Source organism: Rhea americana, unplaced genomic scaffold (assembly GCF_003343005.1).
Source record: "Rhea americana isolate MKP2758 unplaced genomic scaffold, rheAme1 scaffold_148, whole genome shotgun sequence".
Lineage (NCBI taxonomy): Eukaryota > Metazoa > Chordata > Aves > Rheiformes > Rheidae > Rhea > Rhea americana.
In genome coordinates this window covers 377,221-391,443 of record NW_028185572.1, presented here as the reverse complement: position 1 = coordinate 391,443, position 14,223 = coordinate 377,221, and the positions used below count along the sequence as shown (strand labels likewise).

At 41.0% G+C, this 14,223-nt stretch overlaps 1 protein-coding gene across 1 annotated transcript in view; it reads left to right on the top strand.

Moving 5' to 3' along the window:
* TENM4 (teneurin transmembrane protein 4) overlaps nt 1–14,223 on the top strand; it is a 353,790-nt gene that overhangs the window by 300,777 nt on the left and 38,790 nt on the right. The window contains exons 21-22 of the mRNA XM_085299249.1: nt 28–182; nt 3,909–4,786. Of these exons, the coding sequence (XP_085155375.1) occupies nt 28–182; nt 3,909–4,786 (1,033 nt within the window). The remainder of the gene's footprint in view (nt 1–27; nt 183–3,908; nt 4,787–14,223) is intronic.

The window sequence follows — 14,223 nt, the reverse complement described above, 5'->3', positions numbered from 1 at the left end:
TGACTCCCTTGCTCTTTTCCTCCCTAGGCATCACTGTGGACAAATTTGGGTTGATCTACTTTGTGGATGGCACTATGATCAGGCGGATTGATCAGAATGGGATCATCTCAACTGTGTTGGGTTCCAATGACCTGACATCGGCTCGGCCTCTCAGCTGTGACTCTGTCATGGACATTTCTCAGGTAGCACAACTTTGGGKTTTTTTTTTTCTTTCCTGCAGAAAGTAAGCCTACTCGTTCACCCTGTCTGCATGTCTGTGTGCCATCCTCTGTACCTTTTTGAAGCAATTGGCCAATTTCTCTCAAGTTTGACAAAAGARTAAGGGTTCAAGGAGAATTACATGCATGCTTACATGGCTTATAGCATGAAAATGACTGGGTTGAAAAAGAAGATCCTAAAAAGAATGAAGGAAAGATGTAACCTGGAGAGTCTCTGAGGAGGAAGATTTTAAAGATGTCCTAGCCACCGAAGAAACCTCATTCACAGCTCCTTATCATAGAATCATAGAATCGGTAAGGTTGKAAGGGACCTCTGGAGATCATCTAGGCCAACCTCCCCCCTCAGCAGGGTCACCTAGAGCATGGTAGACAGGGTTGCGTCCAGGTGGATTTTGAAGATCTTCAGAAAAGGAGACTCTACAACCTCTCTGGGCAACCTGGTCGAGTGCTCCATCACTCTCACAGTGAAGAAATTACCCCCTCACGGTCAGGCCGAACTTCCTGTGCTTCAATTTCTGCCCATTGCCTCTTGTCCTGTCACACGGGACAACTGAAAAGAGTTTGTCCTCGTCCCCTTGACACCCTCCCTTCAGGTACTTGTACACGTTGATCAGATCCCCCCTCAGTCTTCTCTTCCCCACGCTGAASAGGCCCAGCTCTCGCAGCCGTTCCTCCTAGGGCAGGTGCTCCAGCCCTCTGATCATCTTTGTTATAACAACTCAGTGAACTTTTTTTTTTTTTTTTAATATAGTACCACTCTCCCCATCGCACCCCCCATCCTAATTTGCCCAGCACACTTTTGGGCTTGAATGAAATTAACATGTAGGAAACACTGATTGGAGGCTGTGGTGCCAAAATTAGCAACGGCAGGAAAACAAGAATCTTGAATTGCATCAGATTGCAAATTGGTTGCAGCTACCATCATGCTGGGCTTTTAAGTCCTGCTGCTTATAGGTGGAGAAAAAAGGGAGAGAAAAAGAAATGCCAGTTTGATGATTGCTTTACTTTTGGAACATACAGAAAGGAAATCTGTTACAGCCCAGCACTCAATTTTGTGGGGCACTGGCCAATCTGTCAAATTGAGCCRGTTTAGAGATACTGTCCTTTGAAACCTTTGTGCCACCCATCATTTGCCTGGCTAGAGGAATGTTATCCTCTTCTATGAAAATACAGACCGTAGCTGGAGGGCTAAGTACTGTTATTCAGCCACAATAGATGTCAGTGGGGTTTCCTTTTTGTAACTACCTAGATAATTTCCATTCTACCATATGAAATCTGTTCTTCAAATTTTCCCCTCTAATTTGAAAAGACTATTCTTACTTCCTTGCAACTCGTTCCCACTGTCCACAATTTATGAACAGCTGAAATTATGAGTTTAAAAACTCTCATGCCACCTATGGAAGTAAGCTTTGCTGCTTAAAAGCCCTCTTGTAGCACTTCTCTCATCTTACAGGCATATTCTTTTCTTTAACTGAATTTCAAGGGCAGTTACTGCTGGACCGTTGTGGATTCAGATTTTAAAAACTATTTTCTGGCAGGTTGTGTCATTTGCATATRCTAGCATCATACTTAAACACTTCTGAAATGAGCTAAAATATATCAGCTATAGCTTCTTTTTTTTCCTTCTTAAAATGATAGTAGCCCATATTAAATGAAGCAGTGCCGTGATGGACAGATTAACCAATATTGTGATGGACACACACACCAAAGACATGTTTAACTAAAAAGCAAAACACAAAACCCAGCTTGGGAAGTATCTTTTCATCATTTACAGTGGCTAGAAGGGTCTCTTCTGACAAGTCCCTCTGGGACATGAAAACATGAAATATTTAGCAGCCAATGTTGACAAGAAAGGTTTTTTAAGAAAGTGAAAATTCCTTTGTCAGTTCAGAATAAACTCTGCTCTTGATGCTAACTCAAGGCTGCAGAGCATAAAGACCACTGGAGGGGATGGAGGCATACATTATTGAAGAGAAAACCACAGGCTATAATGTTTTACTACAGGAGGGGTTAAAATAGGCCAGGAGCTGAGAAAATGAAAGAGATTTGAGAACAGAGACTAGGCAGAGCTCAGCCCTGTGCTTAGCCATGAAACTAAGCTTCACAAGCCCACCCGTTAAAAGGCAAAATGAACTAAATAATTTGCAACTGATGCTCTTAAAAAACATGAAAGGAGATTTGAACAAAAATAGAAACATCAAAAGCAAACCATAGCTGTGGCAGRTATGTTCAACTACAGGCTTTCCAAATATGAATCTCTAGAGTGCCTCTAGATCTTACCTGATTTCTTGCTCTGCTTGATACATATCAACTCCATCTACTCTAACTTAAGAGTTGCCTGGCTATMTGACAAGGAATATATAATTAGAATAGCTTTCTTATTAACTARTTGAATATTTATTTAAAATCCTAGTGGCAAGAGCATTCATCAGAGCTGCTAATTTTCCATTCCCCTCTACAGCCCTGATATGAGGAAGACGCCCCATCAGGAAAATRTTTTGGTGTTGGTTCACTCCTGTCAGCACAATGTTGACCTGTTTTTTTCTATGTAAACCTGAAGTAAAATAAAATAATCACAGGAGGCACATTTTACCATTCTTTGTGAACAACCAAAAGGACTCTGAATTCTGATGGTAGAGGTTTCTTACGTTTGGTGGCTAAAAGAGTAGACTCACTAGAAAGGCAGTGCTGAAAATAGAGACCTTCCAGTGCTTGCTCACTTGTTGCTTTCCCAGTGGCTGCTTCAGGTTACTGGTGTGTGTGGATTATCAGTASAGAAGTGCAATATGTTGCTATTACTTGAACCCATTCTTACATTATTCTCAGTATAATGTGAAAACTGCTGTGAAGACARAAATATTTTATTCCATGAAATGAAATAGGCTGAATTTCCCATGAATTGACATTTTGCATTTTTGCAGCGTCAAGCACAAAATAGGTGGTTATATTTTGGATGTACACATACGCTGACACAGCTGCCAGTTTTGTTATTTGTCTGTGTTGTTCAGCCAGAGGAACTGAACCCCTTGTCTGGAAAATCCTTTAGTAAAAAGATYGTTGTTTTGTTTGACTGATTGATTTTGTAACGCTTCACACAACAGAGCTTCCAGGCACGAGTCTCTGCTACCAGGTCCAGGCTCTATCAGTCCGAAAAGAGTTGGGTGGAGTGGAGGGGGCAAATCTTGCGTGAATCTTTGGATCTTCTCATTTATTCCCATATTCCACACCTCTGCCGTAGTGCTGGGAACATCTACAGTTCGTGGGCACTGATGTAGTTTTCATGGGCCCTTGACACCTCACACCAAGGGTAACAAGCAGAGACATCAATGTGAGAGCTCGAATTCTGTCTCTGCCCATTTGTTTCCTCCCATCACTGCTCCAGTGCAGAGTGTAAGTATATCATCTTGGACTAGATGATCTCCAGAGGTCCCTTCCAACCTCAACCATTCTAAGAGTCTGTGATTCTGTGTCCCCCTTGTGCAACGGAAGACTAAGCCCCCTCACTCACGCTAGGGTTGTGTCCTCTACTGCCACAATACCAAGCAGTAATAATCATCAACTGTGTGCTTTTCTTTTACCCTTTCTCCCCTTAATCCATGTTGAAACAACCTAACTGAGATTGATTTTAGTAACCATACCATTAAAAAAGGTATTACTATAATAATTTCCTTGTGTTGTTTTGCTATTAAGGTTCGTCTAGAGTGGCCCACAGATTTGGCAGTCAACCCCATGGATAATTCGCTCTATGTGCTCGACAACAATGTTGTGCTACAGATTTCTGAGAATCACCAGGTGCGCATAGTGGCGGGCAGGCCCATGCATTGTCAAGTGCCAGGCATGGATCACTTCCTCCTTAGCAAGGTGGCAATCCATGCCACTTTGGAGTCTGCTGCCGCCCTGGCTGTCTCACATAACGGGATCCTCTATATTGCTGAAACTGATGAGAAAAAGATCAACCGTATCAGGCAGGTCACCACCAATGGAGAGATTTCTCTTGTTGCTGGTGCACCGAGCAGCTGTGACTGCAAGAATGATGCTAACTGCGACTGCTTCTCTGGGGACGATGGCTATGCCAAGGATGCCAAACTCAACGCGCCATCCTCCCTTGCAGTATGTGCAGATGGGGAGCTGTATGTCGCTGATCTTGGAAATATCCGAATCCGCTTTATTCGGAAAAACAAGCCATTCCTCAACACACAAAATCTGTATGAATTATCCTCACCCATAGAYCAGGAACTATACTTGTTTGATACCAGTGGTAAACATCTTTATACTCAAAGCCTTACCACTGGAGATTATCTTTACAATTTTACTTATTCTGGAGATGGAGATATAACCCTGATCACTGACAACAATGGCAACTTAGTCAACATCCGAAGAGATTCCACAGGGATGCCTCTCTGGCTGGTAGTGCCAGATGGCCAAGTCTACTGGGTGACAATTGGTACCAACAGTGCGCTCAAGAGTGTAACAACACAGGGGCATGAAGTGGCTATGATGACATACCACGGCAACTCAGGTCTTCTTGCCACCAAAAGCAACGAAAATGGGTGGACAACATTTTATGAGTAAGTATATTACAAATATTACCCTGTTGACTTTATTCTGTGTTCTGTGAGCCATGCAATGTTAGTAGAATTTAATTCCCTGGACAGAATTCACATCAGAATAAAATGGCCAGAAGAGAGAATATTACATCTCACACAAACCCTTTATACCAGATGTAAGTGGTTTAGAGTTTGAACAAGTTCTCACTACCGAGTCAGCTTCGGACAGAGTTTCCGCTGAGTTTTTCTAAATCACCGAAGGAATTTGGACACCTGGTTCTCCTTAACCATAGTCAGGATTGGGAATTTAGGCTGCATGTCAGAGAATTCTGTTTTAGCTTTGAAAGCCTTGGGAGTGTAAGCGTTCATCACATCACCCTTTTCACAACTTTTCGCCTACTTCCTATGTTCCAATGTCTTTTTGAGCTTATTTGAAATGGCTAATGTAAAATGACAATTGGTAATGACTAATGACAGCTATCTCAGAAAACAAATCTGTAGTTAATGGACTGCTCTGCTTGTATTGTTTTAACTGGCCTCAATGATCTTTAAAAATAGTCTCAGAACTCTTCAGAATTGTCCTTGCCCAAAAGAATTTGTGAATAGAGAAGACAGGATACATTGAAAAACCCAGAGATGACAGTGGCTTGAAGAAGATTTGTACTTCTTTTTATACTAGTTATCAATTCTGCGCTTATGAATACCATGGAGAGAGTGCATTTCTGATATCAAATAGGAAAAAAAGCTGATAACTCAATGAAAGGCATCCGGAAGAATGGTTTATATATTCATCCTGCTATTGAGAACCCTTTTCCCTCTTTCTCAGTTTTATTTTTATTCTCAGTTCTTGCCTCTTTGAAATGCTTCTTTTAGTCCATAATTTCCCATATGGTTAAAATGGTTACATGGAATTGTTCAGATACCATAATAATAGACTCACAGTAAGAGCCCAATTTGGCTAGAATAGACAGTTCCCAAGATTATAAAGGAAAAACTGTAAAAAAAAAGAGCCCCAGAGAAGGGGAGCTGGCTAAACCCAGATACGCATGTGTTAGACATGCAGTTGTTTTGGCTCTGTCTTCAAAATATTCAGGCCCAGTTTCAAATTTCTTTKCTTAATACTTGCTATTACTGCTCCTGCCTTGAAAAGAACTGATGGAAACTCTGTGATGAATCATTTGAAAGGTTATTTGCATTCCATCAAYGTTCTGCTTGCAATTACTGTAGCAATATTCCTCAGTGAATCAAAGTTAATACGCTTTCAACTCTTACATTGAATTTATTTGAGGAAGGCTTTAGGGAGGAAAGGTAGGGTGTTTTTCTCTATAGGAGTGGAAGCCCACTGTATTGTCAGGAACTTTGTGCTAAATCAAGGCGATATTTTCTTTTAGCAAAGAACCCAATCGTTTCTGTGCTTGAAAACAGATGTTGCCATGGACAGTGCAGCAAACTAAACATTACAGCTAATAATGGTTGGATTTATACCTGAAACATGCTCTTCTGTTTAAAAGTGTGACTGAAAATATAGAGGAGATGAAGTGAGACAGAAGCTAAAATCCAGCATGCTCTGTCGATATTTTTATAACAGTGTCCTGTTATTATTTGCTGTCCAACCAAATAGAGCTTTTGTGAAAGTCATCATTCTGGTCGTTTTACRCACTTCAGAAGAGTTATAAGAACGCTTTTTAGAGCTAAATGGAAAACAGTATTCTCCAGTGGTTAGACTATGGAAATGGAAATCTTGACTAGAGCAAGTCAGCACTTTACGACAGCACAGCATCACTGAAAATAGAGTCGGGAATGTGTCTTTAGAGATACCTCGTCCAAAGCTCTGGTCAGTTATCTCCATTTAACTGTTCCTGACAGATTCTGATGTAACTTTATACAACCACAGGGTAAAAGTCTATATCTGAATTAGGAACCTCAGCCTCCCTTTATAGTCAATGGAGAGTAACAAACACTTTCAAGGTGAGTACCATATGAGTTATTTCAAGTATCCACTTTAGGATGAGAAGAGATGTATTCTGAAGCTTTCTCTCTCCATTAGCATAAAGGTAGTCCAAAATGGTTAGCTCTAATGTAGATGTTTACCTTTCAGATGTCTGTAGTTCTCTCAGATAATTCTATCCAAGTCCTCTAAGCTGTTCATAAATATCGATAGTGATAATGATGCCTTTACCTGTCGTATTGTGAGAAAGTATAAGATGTTTATTTTTATTGTTAGAAAGCTTTTTCATATGCTTAATCGAAATCTTTCTTGCTCAAATCTGAGASCATCACTTCTCTTCCTATCTGATCCTGTCCTAGTTTGTCCACTAGGGACTTGGAAAACAGATTGTTTTCCTTTTCAGCTGTGAATACACACGTATGATTCTAGAACTTGCTCTTTGATAGTGCTCAGAAGGTAATCAGCAGTAGGGAATAGTCCAGTGGGTTTGTTCCTGGTGAATTTGTGCAAAGCTTGATTCTACCCAGGTTTTGCATGCATGATCTGAAGAAAAAAAGTCAGAAATGATAAAATGAGAAGATTGGTAAACAGAGGTGAGGATAGGCCAGACAAAGCGACTGAGATTGCTTGATAGATGGGTTTCATTTAAACAGAATGTGTTCTTACACAATCAAATGCCAAGATACACATGAAAAGGCTGCACCAAAAGAATGGAGTTGAACACTGATTCTCAGAGATTGTAGTGATCAAAGCACTAAGGCATTCAATATGATTTCTCAGTATAATTCCATGGCAAATCTGTTTAATGTGTTGCTTTAGTGGATAAACAACATGAATACATTTACTCATCCCATTTTGCTAGTAGTGAGTGGAAGTAGGAAGATGATTTTATCCTTATACAGCATTGATGGCACAAATTCTGGGGTAATGTCAGCTTTAAAGTTTACTGTTTATGAAGGATAGTTAAAATTGAAGCGTGCACAGGAAAAAAAATGCCCCGGAGGGAGAAGCTTCTTCTAGTCAGAGAACTAAGAAAACTTCATCTATTTATCTTATCACACAGAAGACTGGGAATTGTATAGATCATAGCATGTCAACACAGAACTATCAGCTACGGAAGGACTCTTAATCTATCAGAGAAAGGCATGAGAAGGACTAGGGACTAGAAAGCAAAGCTGGAGCTATTCAGGTTGATAGGAAAGCATAATTTTTTTTAAGACTGACATTAGCTAATTGCTAGAGCAAAGAGCCATTAGAAGCAATATACTTTCCATTTCTGAGTATCTTAAATCATGACTTTAGATGCCTTCCTGAAGACATTTTTCACCAGAATTCATCAGAAATACATGAGTCAAACACAAACTGCAGGGATGAGTGCAAGGCATAGCAGGATGAAATGTAAGTTCCTGTGGTATCCAAGAAGTCAAAGATGAAGATGTAAACCAAAGTAGATGTTTGAAACCTTCAGATTGTAGGTTTCTATGACAGAATATCAGGGAACTTAGACTGGGAAAGTTTAAGTGATTTGGAGAAATCCTGTTATCATGAGTGACTAGAAGGTACTCTGAGARGTTTTCAGTTCTGGTTCACAGCGAAAATGAAGCTCATGATACTTCCCTTTTCCTTGCCACATGGAAATTAAGAGATTAAATCTGAGTCTGAGGAAAAGCTTGACGTTTCTCACAGCAYTCTAGCTCAAGTTTCTCACTGCACATAATAGTTGTTTATGGGCCAGGGCAGGCTGGACACCAATGCTTTAAAAGTTAAGAGTAAACATAAATTCAGCTGGYAAATTTACACTGCACCATGAAGAACTTCCTTTTAAGATTTACCTTTACCTTGCTAGCTATGGAGGGCTATAAACCAGACACCCAATTCGAAAGAGTAATAGTGTTGCAAGAGCAGAAACACTACAAATATTTTACCATAAATAAATAAATAAATAAACAGAAAGGAACTGCGAGTGAGTATTGCTGCTGAAAATGCATTGAATTGGTAAGGGATGTTTGACTGTATCCAAATCTGTGGATATAGCCATTTTTTCTTCGGAGCAATGGCCAAAGAAAGACTGTCTCACCAAGACCAAAGGCGTCTTAAATGTTCCTCCTGCCTGTTACTTGCAGGAGTCTCTGGTTCTCTGTGAGTTGTTGCTCATACCAGGACAAATCTCAATCTTTATCATAAAGCTGCAAAGATTCCTGAGAAGGCTGGTGTGACGCTGGAGAGAAGGAGGCAAGACTGACTCAGTTCTGAAGGTAGCCCAGGGAATGCAGGTCCTCTCAGGGTTTGGGCTGGGCTAGAACATGGGTCCTTCTTTTTTATAGGGAGAGGGGACAGATCCTGTTTTCAGAGGGTGGCAGACTTGCTCACAGCACTTCCAGCTCTTGTTTTCACACCTTCTACACCAAAGCCTCTTGTAACAATCCAGCTTTTAGGGGTTGATGCTGAGAGTGAGATTTAGCATCTAATGGCATGTAGCTTCCCCTTGCTCTGAGGATAAAACTTAGCTCTCTGCRGTAATTAGTCTGTCCCCAAAGACCTATGCAGGACTTTTTTCAGGGTTTTAACATTATGTCGACATTCTCTGCCTCTGCACAAGGTCTGACGTTCACTGCCAATTAATGCAATTGTAGCTGCTCAGTTTGTCCAATAACTGGATTAAAGCCTTGCATTCCCATTGAACTTGTGGCAGTGATAATCAGCTACAAAGGAAGTTGATTTGGAAACTCTGTCAGGGTAACAGTTTCTTTTCGTTTGACTCCTCAAGCCAAACAAAGGATGTTGTGTGACTACTTGGTTCTTTGTTGTTTTTGCTTTTTTGCTTTTCCTGAAAGAATCCCTACCATCCTTTGCATAGTTTATTAGCAGTTGTTGTTTATCCCTACTTCAGAATCAGGAAATTCTTATTAATGTATCTGTTTAAATCAAGAATATGACAATTATCTTGATTAGCTCGCTGAGATGGTAGCACTGTACATTAACTCAATTTCCCTCTGAGCGAAAGTCAAACCTTCTATGCATTATTTAACCCATATGGGGATCTTTTACTTAAGTCCTCTGTATGCCCAATTACTTCTAAAGGTCACCTCTCAGATACAAAATTCCTTACACATCACTGCAGTCAAGCCCAGAAATTGAAAATCTTTTCATGATCTGACCAAGAAGTAGCTCATGGATGACTGCATGGTGAAAGGTAGTGTGGAGCCAGTTCTTCAGATCTGGGTTGAGGGGAGCTTTGACCTATAACGTAGGATGCTGTTTTACAGAGACCTAAACTCTGCCAAACCTCACACACTGTAACAAGTGGAACGTAGGAGCCAGCTGGACTGGGTACACAAGAGGACCTTCAATTGCTTCCCAGCAATTGCTTCCCAGTAGACTTAGGAAAGGTCCCACCACTCAATAACAGTAGTAGTTGGTCAGTGCCCTGGTCTGGGAGACTGGGGTACCAGAACTGTGAGAAGAATTGTGGTCAACATCTACCCCACAGTTAGATGCAGATTCAGACCACTGTGTAGTTGCATGAAGRCCATGCAATTTCTTCTCTCATATGCAAAAAGAATGATAAATAAGACTTATTATCTTCACAGAAGCAGCACCGCTTGATTCTGAGAAAAGTCAGCTTACTGCATTAATATCATGCCTTTTTCATCAACTAATATCTGAGGTCATAGCACTGAGTTTTATGGGATTCAGTGGAGTCCTTGGTCCAGATTAGCTCAAGCAGGGTTGTGTTTCTGCTCCTGTAGCAGACTGGAACATGAGAAACACAACCCACCTTTGGCCTTTCCTCTCCCTTCTCTTCTGCCTCTTCTATGAAGATGCCTCCTCTTTGCTCCACACTTTCTTCRGGATCATGTAAGTAGGTATATTGTTATCACTCATCTGAAAAAGTTACAGTGAAACTCCAGTAATTGCCCAGATGAAATAACACTTCTCCAACACTCTCACTAAGTTGTGAGGTCATGTTTTGAGCCATTGGCCTGGCCTGAAGTGTGTCCATGGTGTCAGAGTTTAGGTGAGAATCAAGGGAAGTATGAGGATCGTAATAGAGATTACGAGAGAGAGAGAGAGAGAGATCCTCTTCTCCTCRTTTGGGCACTCAGAAAATTCTGCAAACAGTGGCTGCATACTGACTTTGTGTCCTTAGGGAGAGGACTTGCCTTCGTACATATTAGAATAGTACTGGTTTGTCTGTGGCAGATTTATTTTTAATGCTGTATTTAAAGTTATTTGAAAAATTGCAAAGGGGCAAGCTTGCTCAGAGGTGGAGAGTGCAGGATTGTATAACCACACACAAAATACAGTTTGCAGAGTACATTAGGATACTTTGGCACTAAATGGAAGATTATGACAGTGATTTTTTTTTTCAATCTATTTGACTCGTACTTTTAAAAGGCTGATGAAATGTGAAAAAGCTGAAATAAGGAAACCCGGAGAGTCAGACCAGGAATTGATTTCTGAATAGAAGGCACTTAGGATGCTCTCTTTAATTCCCAAGGCCCAGGTCTCTACACAGTGGTAATGTGATAAATGAAAGCTCTGAATGTTTACAAGCTAACAATTAGGCCTCATAAGCACCAAATACCATTTTAATTCTGTGCATTGAACCTTAGCTAAATACATTTCCAATTGGGAATGGATGGCAACAGCTTCCTTTGCTGGCCTAATAATTGTCATCGTAATTGTAAATGCTGAGTCTCTGCAGCAGGTTTGAATGGGAGGCAGCAGCTGTGTTAGCAGGTGATGAATTCATTGCTCGGAGTGGCTGCTGTGTGCATTCCCGTGTTTCAGTCTTTCCGTAATTCTGCTGCTTTGGAGAACACAGAAGTCTTAGGCTGTGATGAAAACTGGCCCACCTCTAAATCCTTAGACTATGGAAACAGGCCTATGCGGCTTAGCTGCAAAATGAGTTGACTAGAAGAGATTTATCTTACTGCAAATACCRGGGCACACCTGCAGCTACATAAGAACCAGTCATTTGGCCTTCCTCTCCAAGCTGAGGATTTGTCATATAAGTGCTTTTATGGGGCTGAAAGTGGGAGTGGAAGGAACCAACACACCTGTGTTAGTGGTTTGATTTGTTAAACGCATCTGTACAAGATGTGGAAGCCTTCAAGCTGTTGTGTCATGGGAGATTGTAGGTATGTACTAGATGACGTCATGTATATGCTTTATGCTGTATATTCTTAATTCAGGATAAATTCTAATTCAAGATAAAAAGGAAAAATCCCATCCTAAGCAAAAAATAAAATAAAATGAAATAAAAGAAAAGAAAAGAAAGAAAAAGAACTGCCTGCCAAGAGGAAAACATTGTGTGCGTCCATGCTAACTTCCAGCACCTACTTTTGCGTTGCCACMATGGCACTAAAAAGAGTTTTTGTCTGGACATGAGTGCTTTACACTTCATCTGCCACTAATTAAGAAAAATAATAAAAATGTTAACAGTCTAGTTGTGCTACTTTCTCACATTCCTCTCTCCGTAAGGCAGCTGTGAGCTGTCGCCCCCAGAGCGAGCTCTTGGAAAGCCCCTGCCTCGCTCCTCAGCAGACGTGCAGCAGCCCTGGTGAATACAGAAAAGACAGATGGTCCAGGTTACTTCTGACAGAGGCTAATTTGGTGGCTAAGGAGGTGCCAAAACTGTAATGTACACGTGCAGACGTCTTAAACTGATTCCAGCGCAGCATTCCAGACTGTTCTGGCCCAAAATTAGCCTTGCTTCTTGGGACCCTAACTCCCAAATTGCAGCCCTTGCTCATGGTGAAATTCTCCCCTGCGGTGTGAGTTCTGAACAGCTGTAAAAAAGTAACTGTGTAAATTGTGTTTATTGTTCTCGTTAGGCTTGACTTAAAAAGAAAAATGTATGCATAGAGTTCTAGGCACCTTCATGCACTTTCTTAGTCTTTTTTGTGTTGGTCTAAGAGAGTTTGCTTAGACTGAGGTTTAGTGTATTTGCCCATTATCCTGCCATTGTGGAAGAGCAGCAAAACAACATTTGGTCCTGTTGAGGAGATGAGAAACTGTGAACACTATGTTGGGTGGATTGTAGAGAGCTGGAGGAACATCTGTGAGGATGCTGTGGAGCTGAATGTCCTGGGATCTAATCGAATCTAAGGATCTGAGTGTCTGCTGATGTCTGGGTCTGCGTCAAACTATTGTCTACAGGCTTTGTGAGGCTCCATTTGGAGCACCTGCATACGACTTACGGAGAGTAGGTTTTGTGCTGACTCTCAGCATGGCACTGAGTGTCATTCAATTAAGATAAATCATATGACTCAGAGGACATTGCCTCAGCACTTAAATGAAATAGCAGCCACCTGTGCATCACATGAAGGAGCTCTCTGCCCCCATCGTGGCTTCTGGTCTCCTTCCTCTAATCCGTGGACCTGGTTCTTTTTGTAATCATACCCATCTTATACCAAGATGCTTCAGTGCAGCTTGTCAAGATTCATGACATTTAGAAGGTGAATCATGCTTGATTTCATCAACATCTCTCTCTTTTCTTATAGTAATCTCTAAAGTTTATTTCTCTCTTTTGTTTATATATATAGCAGGATCCTTCACTTAAAGTTGCTAATACCACCTAGTCAGAGGTGCTAAATTCAGATCCCATCTTCCATAAAGTTTTGAGCGTTTTGGATCTGAGTCTGCCCTTACAGTTCAGGCTGTACTTTATATATAAGATTGTTGATRACAGTGTAGAAAGAATTTGTGATATTACATAACACACCTTTAGAGATAACAATGTTCCCTCTACTCAGAGGACAGACTAAATCGTGTTTCTTGTGTCCTATCTCAGCAGATGGGATGAAGATATCTCCTATGATGTTTTTTGTTTAAGATTCACATATTTTGGAAGATGTGCAGATGCCTGTGCAAAAAGTATGATCAAAGTGCTTCCCATCTGAGTGCAAACAGAGCAGCCACATACACTGAGCACAGCATTCGGTACTGAGAGCACTTTAGTTCTGGCCCTTGCAAGGAGATTCAATGTAGATCCAAACTGTGTGCTTCTAGCCACTTGGAAAAGGTTTAACTGGTCTCTGCCAAACTCCTGCAATTCAGTCCTGAATTTATTCTTTTTTTTTTTTCTTTTCTTCCGTCTTTTCCACTTCAGAAGTAGCTGATTAATCACCAAGATCTTGAAGGGAAAGGGCAAGTCCTCAGTCCTCCTTGCGTGGATAATTCCATGACTGATACGCTGGTACTGTGGTTGGCCAAATGCTTTCTTCTGCCATTCCTCAGCCTCTGCCCAGTGAGCAATAAGAGCCTCATGTGACTGTCTCAAAACACAAGGGCTGGAGAGACTTCTAAAAAGCTCATATGTTCAATCATTTTATACTAAATATTAAACTTGGGCATAAATCATCTTTTCAACCAACCCTTCCTCACAGTAATTCACTGTCAGTCTGTTGTCAAAAGTGAGGTACCAGCGCTGTGTACAAATCTGAACAAAAGGAGCCAGTCCAGTGGCTGCTCCTGGATCTCTATTGGGTTGCAATTCTGGAGC